The 12,242-nt window shown below is 47.5% G+C and overlaps 1 protein-coding gene across 9 annotated transcripts in view; it reads left to right on the top strand.

Moving 5' to 3' along the window:
- PHACTR1 (phosphatase and actin regulator 1) overlaps positions 1-12,242 on the top strand; it is a 528,218-nt gene that overhangs the window by 317,130 nt on the left and 198,846 nt on the right. For 8 of the 9 annotated variants that reach the window (XM_087858043.1, XM_087858044.1, XM_045811543.2 and 5 more), the window contains one exon: positions 12,005-12,169. In XM_087858043.1, the coding sequence (XP_087714169.1) occupies positions 12,005-12,169 (165 nt within the window). Of the gene's footprint in view, positions 1-2,721; positions 3,441-12,004; positions 12,170-12,242 lie in introns of those variants that run through there. The other variant, XM_045811544.2, reaches the window with a different exon arrangement.

Consider the following 12,242-nt stretch of genomic DNA (forward strand, 5'->3'; position numbering starts at 1 on the left):
TGGAACTCAATTTCTGTGTTCTGAAACAAGGAAAATTACGAATTCCTTGTGAAAAACCTCAAAAAATACATCAGCAGTTTCTTTCTTTTCTGACTAATGGTCAGGCGGGCCCAAGTTAGAGCTATGGATGGCAAATACACACGGAAATTATACACACAAGGGAGAGAAAGCAGGGCTGTTTTATGAAGGACCAGCATTCCTGCGAAAATATTTTCTCCAGGAGTACTGTGTTTAGGTTTCACATAGTCACTACGCAAATAACAAATGGTGCTGAAAAATTGGTCTGTGAACTAATGGGAGGTAAATGAGGAAACCGTTATGTCATTAGGGAAAGAAAATGAGGAATCTGAGCTTAAAAGGAAGTAAACTCAGGCAATGACTCTACCGTGGAACGTGAGGTCTTCACAAGGTGCTTTATCATTCCGTGTTCAATAGGTAACCCAGGGGCCATTATTATGAGATCTTGCAATGAGCTCAAGGGAGGAAAAGGCTGAGGAGTGTGTTAACCTTGACAGTATCACAGAAGAGACTGTTTGAAAAGAGTTGGATCAAAAAACTTAGGCTGCTTGGTGTTGTGCGTCCTCAAGCCATCCATGAGGTTTGGGGTGTGAGGAATGACTGGGCCTTCTTTAGACTCAGGAGCCTTGGGGCGCTTTAACTGCCTGAGTTGGCGGATTCTGGGCAAGTCCCCTGACCACTCTGCATCTAATTTCCTGCACCTGTAGAAGGGGTCAGAAAAGACACTGCCTTGGCATTTCAGAAATGATGCCCCATGGAATGCTGGTCTGTTTTGAGACCTCCGTGGTGTCCCACCGGGGAGCACCAACCAGCCATATTTGTGGTTAAATTAAGTTTGGGAACCAAAAGATTAAAGTTTACAAGGTTTTTTGCAGACCTTCTCAGAGCCTTAAAAAGGCTAAAACGTGATGTGATTCCTTGAGAAGAGGACATGGTATGTTAGCCATAATTGCAGGGCAACAGTGTTGGAAATCTGATACCCTTCCTACATAATGGAGATGTTATGAAGCTCTAATGAGATAATAGATGTAAAAGCACTTGGAAGAGGGGCACCTGGCTGGCTCAGTCAGTGGAGTGTGTGACTCTTTATCTTATGAGTTCGAGCCCTAGGTCGGGTGTAGAGATTACTTAATTAAAAAAAAAAAGCACTTGGAAAGAATAAAGCAGTATATGAACGTTAGACATGTTTAAAGACTTCAAATTCTTTGAGGGTTTTGGCACTGGCTAGCGTCCCTGAAGCGATCTTACTCCTTACCCACCCGAAGGCTATGGATTTAATTGTAAAGAAGGGTGTAAGGTTCTAGGCTTTGGTAGGAATGCCATGGTATGTTTTTCAAAGTGTGATTCTTAGACTGCACACACCAGAATCACCTAGGCTGCTTATTAATGCATTCACGTTACTGGTTCACAGCTAAGAGAGAGACCAGGGATCAGAAGTTTTAAGATATTTGAGTTGATTCTTCTGCACTGAAGCGTGAGATGCACCAGCCCGGAAGGTCTTGGCATATAGTTCAGAGCCTCTAAACTTCATGTAATCCCTTAGTGGTAAACTGGTGAGGAACTTCATGCCTTTCTGGCCAGGTCATCTGCCTGGTACTAGAGGAGACCTTTTATTTTTAGATAACTTTTACTTAGTCTCCCGTTCCTTGCTCCCAAAGGGTGCATTTAGTACATAGCTGTTCATCCTTACAAGTCAGTATTATTCCCAGCTTATAGGAAAGCAAGCTGACAGGACTTCCCGAAGGTCACACAGTGAATTTGTTAGAGCCCTTTGGTTAGAAGTGACAGAATACGAACCCAGCTGGTCTTTAGTAAAAAAGAGAATGTATTGGTTCATATAAAGAAAATGTCCAGTGTTAGAATGGTTTCAGGAAGGGCTGGATCCAGGGGCCCAAATGATGTAATGAAGACTCAGTTTCACCTGAGCCATCCTTCCTTCACTTTTCTTCTCTGTTGTTTCAATTCTCAGGCTCTCCCTTCAAGGTGGCAGGAATATTACTAGCAGGCTCATGCTATAGAACAAGGGTGGGCAAACTCTAGTCACAAGGGCTGGCCGCCTAGTTTTGTAAATAAAACTGTATTGAACACAGCCATGCCCATTTGTGCACATTTGTCCGTGGGTTGTTTTCATGCTGCAGGAAGTTTAGTGAGTATTTGCAACAGAGCTGTATGGCCCATAAAGCCCAAAGTATTTAGGATTTGCCTTTACGGAGTTTGCTGACCCCTGCAGGAGAAGCCAAGTTTTGTTGAAGTTTGATTTTGAATCTGTGAGAGGCACTATTTATTTATTTCTAGAGTGTCAGACCCTAGGGTCTAATGTTTTAGGATGAACAAAGAACCAGGGCACCTGGGGGGCTCAGTCAGTTAAGCACCTGTCTTGTCTCAGGTCATGATCTCAGGGTCCTGGGATTGAGCCCCAGGTCAGGCTCCCTGCTCAGCTGGGAGTCTGCTTCACCCTCTGCCCCTCCCCCTGACTCGTGCTCGTGCATGCTCCCACTTTCTCTCCCTCAAATAAATAAATAAAATCTTAAAAAAAAAAAAAAAGATGAACAAAGAACCTACATTACTTAAAAATTGTTGCTTTGGATTAACACGAGACTTGGGAGTTTATTTAGTTTAAATGAACAAGTTCCATTCCCAACACAAATATATTCTATTGATTAAAAGAACAATAGAATGTTTTATAAGTTTTTGCAGTCATTATATGTTTTAGTGGTTGAAGGTTAGATTCCTGGAAGATGGAAGAGGAATTTTGTATTGCATGTCTCAGGAAGAACTTGGTTTATAATATCTATTATCTCAATAAATAAAACAACACAGACATGTATAAATTTAAATTTAAAAAAGACGTTTTCCCCACCTGTCTGGTCTGTTAGCAGTGCTCTTTGTTCATTGACTGCCTGTGGTCAGGAAATGCAAATACCCTCTCCGCAGTGCTTAGAAAATCTGAAGTATTTGACATCCTCGGATTGTTTCCTCTCAAAGCATGTGAAATTACCATTGTGACTGAGAGATTCTTCTCCTATTAACCAAATCCGAGTGAAGGTTTTTAAGTCTATGGCCCCTGCTTTGACCAGCCTTAGAGAGAGAGAGAGAGCCTGCTTAATCGACAATCCCAGTTGAAACAGCATGTCTATTAATAGCCCCAGCCGAGTCCAGAGTTGAGTCTCATTGCCTGGCTAGGCTCAGTGGCTCGTCCCGGACTGAACGACTAGGGGTGGGGGTGGGGCGGTGGAGAATGCAGCGTTCTCATTGGCCCACCCTGGGTCACGTGCCCACCCCCGTGTCAGGAGTGAGGTCATCCCTTCCCAAACCACCTGCACGGGAAGTAGAGAAAGAAGTCTCCAGAGGAGAATCAGGACCCTCTTGCTACCTGCTGGGAGGCCAAAAAAGAACTCATACCCACCAATAGCCGTTAAGTGGTAGGTTCTGGATCTGAACCCACACCGTCCTGGCTTTAAAACTAACATTCTTTCCACTGTGTACAATGTATAGCATTTGCTGAGCAAAGCGGACCTGACCCTGTCCCAGGCCAGACTCTGGTCCGTGCTGAGTTCCTGATGGCAGCCCGTGGCGTGGGTGCAGAGCAGACAAGGTCCTTATGGTTCCACCAGTCCTGGTGACCTAGGGTGGGGTGTGCATATATTTTATGACCTCTCAGGCTGAGGCAGATAACTGGTGTTCTCTCTTGCTGGAGTAGGGTCTGTTTCTATCGGCGTCTGTTTGTATGTAGCCTTTTCAAAAAGACCCTCATTTCCACGTTCCTCCCAGTGGCTGTTCAGTAACTTCAGTCAGTCATTCGGAAGTTTGAAAAGCCCAGTTTTCCTAGAGTGGGCAGGTATTCCTGAGACTAGACAAGGCTTAGTTAATAGCAGCTGTTTCTTCTAAGTGTCCTGTCTTTCTGTTCCTTAGTTCCTCCTCCATTTCCCCAAGTGTAAGATGGGGATGGTAACAGCACTGCCTCGTGAGATGAATGTAGGATTCCAGAAGGTACTATGTTAAGTGCCTTGGTCAGTGCCCCGCACAGACTCCATGACTAGAAGGGGTGGGTGTGTCGTTGCTGTCCTTGTCATCCTTGTCAATGACTAAGGAAGCACCATCCTGTTTAGAATCTCCTTTCCTGATGTTGGGAAACCGGACACCCTCGTAGCAGTAGGCAGAGCTCCCTAGACCACGTCAGTCACTGAGCGACTTTCTGATTTGATGGCGTGCAGTTCCTCAGCCAGTTCAGCTACTCCCTTTGCTCTCTTTAAAAGTCAGTGCCTCTGTGGACCCTGGACTTAAGGGCCTGTTTGTATTCCCCTAGGATTTCAGTTACTGCTTTGAGAGAAAATGAACGGAAAGACTCTGGGCCCTCTTTGGTCCCATGGGAGCCGTGCATTCCCTCTCTCCCTCCCCATACTGGCCTAGTGTCCTTGTGTCCTTCTGCCAAGGTGCCTGTAAAGGATGGTCGCAGTCTGTTCACAGCGTTCAAGGCAGTGGTGAGCCTGTGAGCATACCTTTAGGGACCCGCTCCTGGCAGTGGGTGGAACTGCCTCCTACCAGGCAGAAATCTCTAGAGCCAGAACAAAAGGAGAAAGGTGGCCAAGTGCCTGAGCAAATATGCTGAGAAGTATGGGCCCAGGTACATGTGGCCTCCCTCTCTTCTCCCACCATGTCCCGACCCATAGGAGTACAGTGTACCGGCACAACCTTTATTGGTTCTTCCCTCGTGAAGAATCCTGTAGCAACAAGATTGAGAAGCGGCTCTCTCAGTATAAACATCTGCATGTCTGTGCAGAGGCACAGTGGGCAAGACCCAAACGTCATGATGGTGTCTGACGCTGGTGTCCGGAGGGTGAGTGTGGTTTCGTATGGAGTGTAATTGGTGGTTCCCAGGTAGAGAGGGCAGCCACCTGGGTGTCCAGAAAACTGGGGGACACAGAGCTCCTTCCCCCTCCTCATTGGGGCCTGCAACACTCAAGCAGACTTTGGATGAAGACGGATGAACCCTTTGTTAAAAGCAGCTGTACTCCCTGTAACACTGGCCTAGGCCAGTATCCGTGTTCATACCCGTCTGTTCTAATGGGCAGATCGGATCCATCTTTGACCAATGGTAAGGGATGGGGAAGAAAGTGGTGATCAAAGGTTGGAAGATGGGGTAAAAGCAGTGAAGGTCAAGGAGAGGGCAGAGCGAGAAGATGGTGAGAATACCAGGGATCCTCGTACTTGGTGATACTAACACCAGTGTGTTTTCGGGCTTCATGTCCGTGTTTGCATTGAACTCTTTAGTGGCCCCACGGTCAATGGGGGGGTGTTGTCTTATCTCCCACCTCCTTATGGGCTGGTATGTGTTCTCCAAACCAGGTAACCTTCTCTGGGCAAAAGAGCCTCCATGTACCCCCATGGCCACCTCTGCTAATGCTCACCCCTTGTCCCCTGTACCCCTTTCTCCCCATCTTCTTCCCACTCCTCAACTCATACACAGGAGCTTCTGATTTTTAGAATAAAAATGTGTCCATCCCTTTTTTTTTTTCTTAAACATATTTCATAGTTAATACAGATCAGTCCTAGGTCGGACAGATGCGCTCCAAAGAGTTCTGGCCTCTCTAAGACAGTGTGGTGTAACTTAGGGAGTGAAAAGGGGAGAATACTGCCCTCTTACTCCTGATGACTCCTACTAATCCCTCATTTCCCTGCCATGAGGTATCTCTGTAAACCTCCAAGTGTCCGTGTAAAAGCAGGGAAGCCGCAGTCGTGGAGAATTTCCGGTGTGGCTGGGCACCTGTGTGCTGTCGTTCTGCAGCTGTGAGAGAAGGTGTCGAGCGCTGCTCGCGGCAGAAAGGGTGTGTTGGGTTTCGGCGTCATTAACTGACCAGCTAATCCCACCTCCACCTCGAACTTTGGCCACCACTCCTAAGACGGTGAAATGTGGTGAAAACATAACCACTTCATGCAATTGGAAGGAGAAGTGAATGTTATCAGGTCCTGCTACATAAGCTTTCTATTTCCTGAGTTCACTTTGGGTTGAGAGGCAAGTATCCGATTTGTGAGAATCTTAGGTCCTCCAAAAATCTAAGGAGCACCTGGTACCTGGAGAGAGGTATGGCTTGGGGGGCAGATGCCTTGGCCTCTCTGCCTCTGTTGAGGACTGGGCCTCAGGAGAGGCACTGTGGCTTCCTCCTTCTAAAATTCTCAGGGGAATACTGCATTGCTGATACTTTCTAGAACACCAAAGTTGGTTCTTCCTTTGGGTAAGCCTTGAAGGCCAGGCCAGCATGAGAAATATAATGGTAAGGGTGCCAACTGAACTGCCCCCCGGGGGCCATACTCCCATGGCCTGCTCTAAGAGCCCACCGGAAGCAACCCCGGGCTGCCAGAGGGGTGGGCTTCAGAGCCCACACAGACACAGGTGCTTGGATCCTGCCTCAATGAAGTCTTCTGTCTTGCTTTTCTCAAGGGACAGAAAAATCAAGTCCCAACCATTTCTCTCCCTCCGAGTAAAGTGAACCCTGGACATGTCATGAAAGGAGCCCCAGATAGCCTAGTGGCTTGAAGAGCATTTACCTGGACGGAGGTGCTGGGAAGACCCCCAGAGTCTGGCCAGCCCCCCCTCCTTCTCCTGCGGGTCTCTGAAGCAGCTCGGCTGCCCGGCCTCCTACCTTTTGGTTCGGCATTCTGTTCTGGCAGTTGACATTGGAGCTGATTCTTGTCTAAGTGAGCCGTTTCTCCACACAGCTGTCTCCTCTCTCTGCAGCATGAGGAAGCCACCTTTGAGAGCAGTGGGCCTGGCCACAGCAGCCTTTTCATCGTCTGCTTCAAAAGAAGGCTGTTTTTATAAATGCACCTGGCCCATATGCCCTTCCTGTCCCCTTGTCTTCGTCCTGTTATCCCCCACGCTCCTGCGAGGCTGGAGACCACTTTATGCCGAGCCCGGTTGTACTTTCTGTTGCTTTTCTTCCCATCCTTACTCTAGGGTTGCCAATCCCTCGCTCGTAAACCCTCCAATTTCATTATCTGGTGGCAAAGCAGCCAGATTTGGAGTCAGCCCCTATTGTCAGATGAATTGGGGAAACACGTAATGTGGATGATTAAAATATAAATCAATTAGAGTAATCCAGTCTGCTCAGTAATCTGTACTTAAGAGCTGAACATCTTGAATTTAATAATGTACTTATTAAAGATCCATTTAACTATGGAGTTATAATTCTGCCTTCCTAATGCTCTCTCAGCGTCTTGCCACTCTAGGTTTCTCTAAGGCACTCCTAATTTCTTATAATTATTTTAATGTGGTAATTTTGGAACTTTTTCTTCATTTTTTTCAAGATGTGATCGTGAAACAGCTTTTTGGTCCTGGTGGTGTATTTTTCCTAAGGTGACTAGCGATACTGATTTGATTCCTCTCGAGAGGTGTACGAGTGAGTTGAAGTAGGGGTCCTCCTTCCTTCACTTTAAACAAACTATTATTGGATGCCAACTGTGAGAGCAAACCTCAGTACCAATCCTGAAGAACTTACCTTGACTTTTTTGTTGTTGTTGAGGGATGCAGCGTATAATCTCTTCCTTTATCCAACCTTTAACAGCAGGTGTTTCAGGTTGGCTAAACTTAGAGACGTCTCAGACTGGATACTTTAAAAATTTTATCTTTTATGTCTTAGACTAGAGACTCGAAAGAAAGATGGAAACTCTCCCAACCGCTTGCAGATACCCAGAGATACATGAACTTGTGCATGTGTTTTCAGTGGTGTGATACCCCCCCCCCCCGCCCCCGCCCAAGCCTGTTGGGATCGTAGATCCCAGGATGGGACTGTTGCTGAGTGAGTCTTCCATTTTGGCTGAGTGTGTGTTTCGAGAGGCGCTAGCAGATAATTCTGGGCTGGCTGCTCCGATGGGGGTTCCTGAGGCCAAGGCAGGAAATCAGAACTTTCTACTGTAAGTTGTGGGAAGCCACTTTCGAAAGCTGCTGGGAAAAGCAGGCTTCTGGAAGCATCATCTCACAATAGTGTAAAATACAGGATTGAAGGCCAGAGACTGGGGTTTGGAATGGAGGCCTGGGGACTTGCAAAGTCTGGACAAGCAATACTCAGGTTATAAATGAAGGTGAGGAACAGGAACAAGGTGGTGAGTGTGAAAGTGAAAGCGACCTTGTGAAAATCAGATCACTAGACAGTCTTGATTTCCTTCCTGGACTCAAACCCCCCTGGACTCCAAACAGTTTTCACATCTGTCTCTCCCCCCAGGACGACTCAGCTAGTGGGCGTCCCTGAAGAAGCACCCACTCAAAGCAACGGATACCATTTATTTATTTATCATTTTAAGATGTTATTTGAGAGAAAGAGAGTGAGAGAGAGCACAAGCTGGGGGAGAGGGAGAAGCAGGCTCCCGGCCGAGCAGGGAGCCCACTGTGGGCTCGATTCCAGGACCCTGGGATCATGACCTGAGCCAAAGGCAGACACTTAACCGACTGAGCCACTCAGGCGTCCCACAGATACCATTTAAAGAGAATAATGTCCAAGTCCAGCGTGGTTCCAAATGCTGTTCGCTTGTTCCGTTCGGCTTCTTCTCCTTTCTCACTGTAGCTGGTTTTCTTCCCTTCTCTCCTCAGCCCCTCTGCAGCCCAAACTTCCTCAAAGCCTCCTCAGTGTGTACCTTCCCCCTCTCAGCCCCTGGTCACCCACTGCTGCTGGATTAATCTCCCTGAGGCTCCCATCTGATGAGTGACACTTGTGATCAGAGACCTCCGTCCAGACTTTGGGAGTGAAGTCTTCTGGTGACTAACCCTAGTTCAGAATGAAGGCCCGCATATTGTACCTTTGATCCCACCCCCTTCTCTCCTCCCTGAAATTTACTTTACTTGGTAAATTTCTCAGCCTCCCTTCCCCTCCGCTGTCAGTTCAGCCCGCCCTCTGCATCCAGTCTCTCCTCCTGCATCCGGGCAGATTTCCCTTCACTTGTTCTCTCCATTCCCCTAGGACGTGAAATCCAAATTTCCAAAGATACTTTGCAGAAAAACTGCCTTATTTGGCTCCAGAGCCCTTGTCATGAAGCTCCCTCCTGTCCTCCTCTGCTGCTTCCTTTTCTAATCAAAGTCTTTTTTTTTTTAAATGTAAAGTCGTGGGGCATCTGGGTGGCTCAGTGGGTTAAGCATCCGACTCTTGATATCAGCTCAGATCTTGATCTCTGGGTTGTGAGTTCAAGCCCTGCGTTGAGCTCCACCCAAGGCATGGAGCCTACTTAAAAAAAAAAAAAAAAAAAGCCTTCACTGTCTACCCAGTCCTGAAACACAAAAACTTCAGCCATCCCCACTTCCCTGTCCTCCCTCGTGTTGATCTGGAAAGTGGCCAAGAGCCTGTGATTCTGCCACCCGTCTGGATCTTGTCGTTTCTCAGGTTCCTTCTAGCACGCGCTACCTGTGTTCCAGTCACTTCCCCTGAAGAGGATTGCAGTGGCCTCCTCATTACTCTCTGCCACCTGTATCTTCCAGTTCGGGCTCCCATTGCTGTTCCAGTGCTAGTCCTAGAAATAAATCTAATTGTGCTTTCTCGATCACACTAATTAACATGAAGCCCGTCCCCCACCCACTCTTTTTTTTTTTTTTAAAGATTTTATTTATTTATTTGACAGAGAGAGAGAGACAGCCAGCGAGAGAGGGAACACAAGCAGGGGGAATGGGAGAGGAAGAAGCAGGTTCTCAGCGGAGGAGCCTGATGTGGGGCTCGATCCCATAACGGCAGGATCACGCCCTGAGCCGAAGGCAGATGCTTAACCGCTGTGCCACCCAGGCGCCCCGCACCCAGACACTCTTGATCTCCTTCACGGTGTTCTACTTTTTCTTTAATTTTCCCCCAAAACACAGATCTTCTAACATAGTGGACAGTTGACTTCGGTTGTCATGTGTATTATCCGCTCTGCCCCTGCCCTCCCAGCTGAGGCTCTGTGAGTTGGTGTTCTTTCCTGTTTTGTTCACTGACATAATTTAGGCATCTGGTACGTAGTAAGCACTCAGTACATATTTGTTGCATGTCATAAGCTCAGTGCCTATGTTCACATTCTCGTCCTTTCCCCTCTGCTTATAGAATAAAACCCAAACGCCTGATAGAAACTTTCCAAAGCTTGCCTGATGGGGCTCCAGACTCCTCCAGCCCCCGTCCCTCACCGGTGGCTCTCCAGCTCACAGAGCTTAAGTGGTACTCAAGATCTAACGGGTCTCAGGACGTGCCACGTGCTTTCAGCCTTCTCTGATTCTTTTGGGTCCTTCTCTGTCTTCCCCATGTGGAGAGAACAGTTCCTCCTCTTTCAAAATCTGGCCAAAAGTTCCATCCCCTGTGGGTCTCCTCCAGTGCCGTGAAGGAGAATTAGTCTCTCTCTCCTGTTTGCTTCCTTTGCATTCTGTGTGGTTGCTCTTTTGTGCACTGGAGACCCCTGTGGTCTCGTCCCCTAGACTCTGTGCTCAGTGACGTCCAGGTCTTCTGTGTGTCTGCCCCAGATCGATCCCAGTGTCTTTTAGAGTATTACGGTGTCATTTAATGCAGGGGTTGAAAAGAAGAGCTTGTGTTGAAACACATAGTCAAAGGTTTGAGGGCCGTCACCACGCAACGTGTCCACATTGTTGCCGTCCTCACCCCCAAACCTGTGCCTGCCCTGTGTTCCCTGTTTCCATCAGTGCGGGGTGGCACTCCACGGACTTGCATCTGGGCATCAGGAATGATCTCCCTCCTCTCCCTCAGGTCACCCAACAAGACCCTGTTGACTTTGCTCCCAGACATCTCCTCCCAAATCCATCGACTTCTCTTCAGTCTTGCTGCTGCGAGCCTTTGCCAATCTGTCATCTCTGTCACCAAGCACACTGCCTGGCACGTGGTGGAGGGACCATATATATATTTCTGAAGTCCGTGAGTCTCTCAGTTAAAACCATTTCAGGTGATAACAGGCAGACGACCAGGCTGTGAGATCGAGCTTCTGAGGAAGCCTGTGTTGCAAAAGTCTGGGTGATTTCTCTGAAGATGGTGTTAAGAGTGGTTTTCGGCACCATGGCTCTCGGTGTAACCTGACTCTAAAATAGTGAATCTCTCTCACCCTCCTGATTTTGCCACGGGGGTTACTTTTTCTACTTATTTCTGTCTTAAAAATTCAAATCTGTGTATATTTCCCTCACTGAGATATGTAAATTCTCATGTAAGTTGGAAAAGGTTTTGTTTCTTTACAAGGGATAAAAGAGGTCAGGGCGATCGTGACCTCCAAGGAAGGGTCCACTAGGCATGACGAGTTTGAAGGTCTTCGTGTCCTCACACGTGAAGTTACTGGGATTAGTCCATGTGTTCCCTCAAGTCACTTTCAGCTCCCAACTTCTAAGAATATTATCATTATGAAAGCACAATACCAGGAACAAGAAAACCTAGAGGAATGAAGGCAGTTGTAAAGTCTAATGGAGGGTGAGTGATTCTAAAATCAGTCTCGGGTGGAGACACTCACTGAACAGATTCGGGTGCTGCTTTGGGTCTGGGCAAAGCAGGAAGGAGAGTCGTGGGTGGTGGAGGCATTGGCATTGGAACAGACAGTTGATAAATGTTTTCTCCCTCCTCTTTCCTCGGCAGACGGTGCGATAGTGATTGTATCTGCCAAGTCTTATCTGAGCTGTTGCTGGACCAGTAGTTACAGACTGTCACCTGACTCCTCTGATGCCCTCTTCCTGCCTCATTGGGGGAATCTTGATGTGTCAAGGGGGTTCTGTTCCTCTTCCACCTCGTTGTCCTCCTTCTTAGGTCTAAGTCGAGGTGTTGGGGTCATTTGGGGTGCTCCAGATACCTAGAATTTGGCTGACTGTCTCCAGACTTTAGAACACGTTGGTATGCCTTCCACTCCAAAAGGCAAAAAAGAGAAACGGAACTTCGGTCATGTGGTTTCTGTTATCTGTAACCATGGAAAACGTTGGCCATCTGTGAGGATCCCATTTTAACACGTTTTTCTCTCTCTCTCTCTTTCCATCTCTTTCTCGGGGGGAAACAAGCTGAGGAAGTGGAGAGGCTGGCGGCCATGCGCTCTGACTCCCTTGTCCCAGGTACCCACACCCCTCCCATCCGGAGGAGAAGTAAGTTTGCCAACCTGGGAAGGATTTTCAAGCCTTGGAAGTGGAGAAAGAAGAAAAGCGAGAAGTTCAAACACACATCTGCAGGTAAGATGATTGTTTCCCTCGTTTCTCCTGGAGAGTTGGTTGACTTCAACTCTGTATACTAATTAGAATTTAA

Source organism: Ursus americanus, chromosome 32, assembly GCF_024610735.1.
Source record: "Ursus americanus isolate L20-20 chromosome 32, mUrsAme1.1.p, whole genome shotgun sequence".
Classification (NCBI taxonomy): Eukaryota; Metazoa; Chordata; class Mammalia; order Carnivora; family Ursidae; genus Ursus; species Ursus americanus.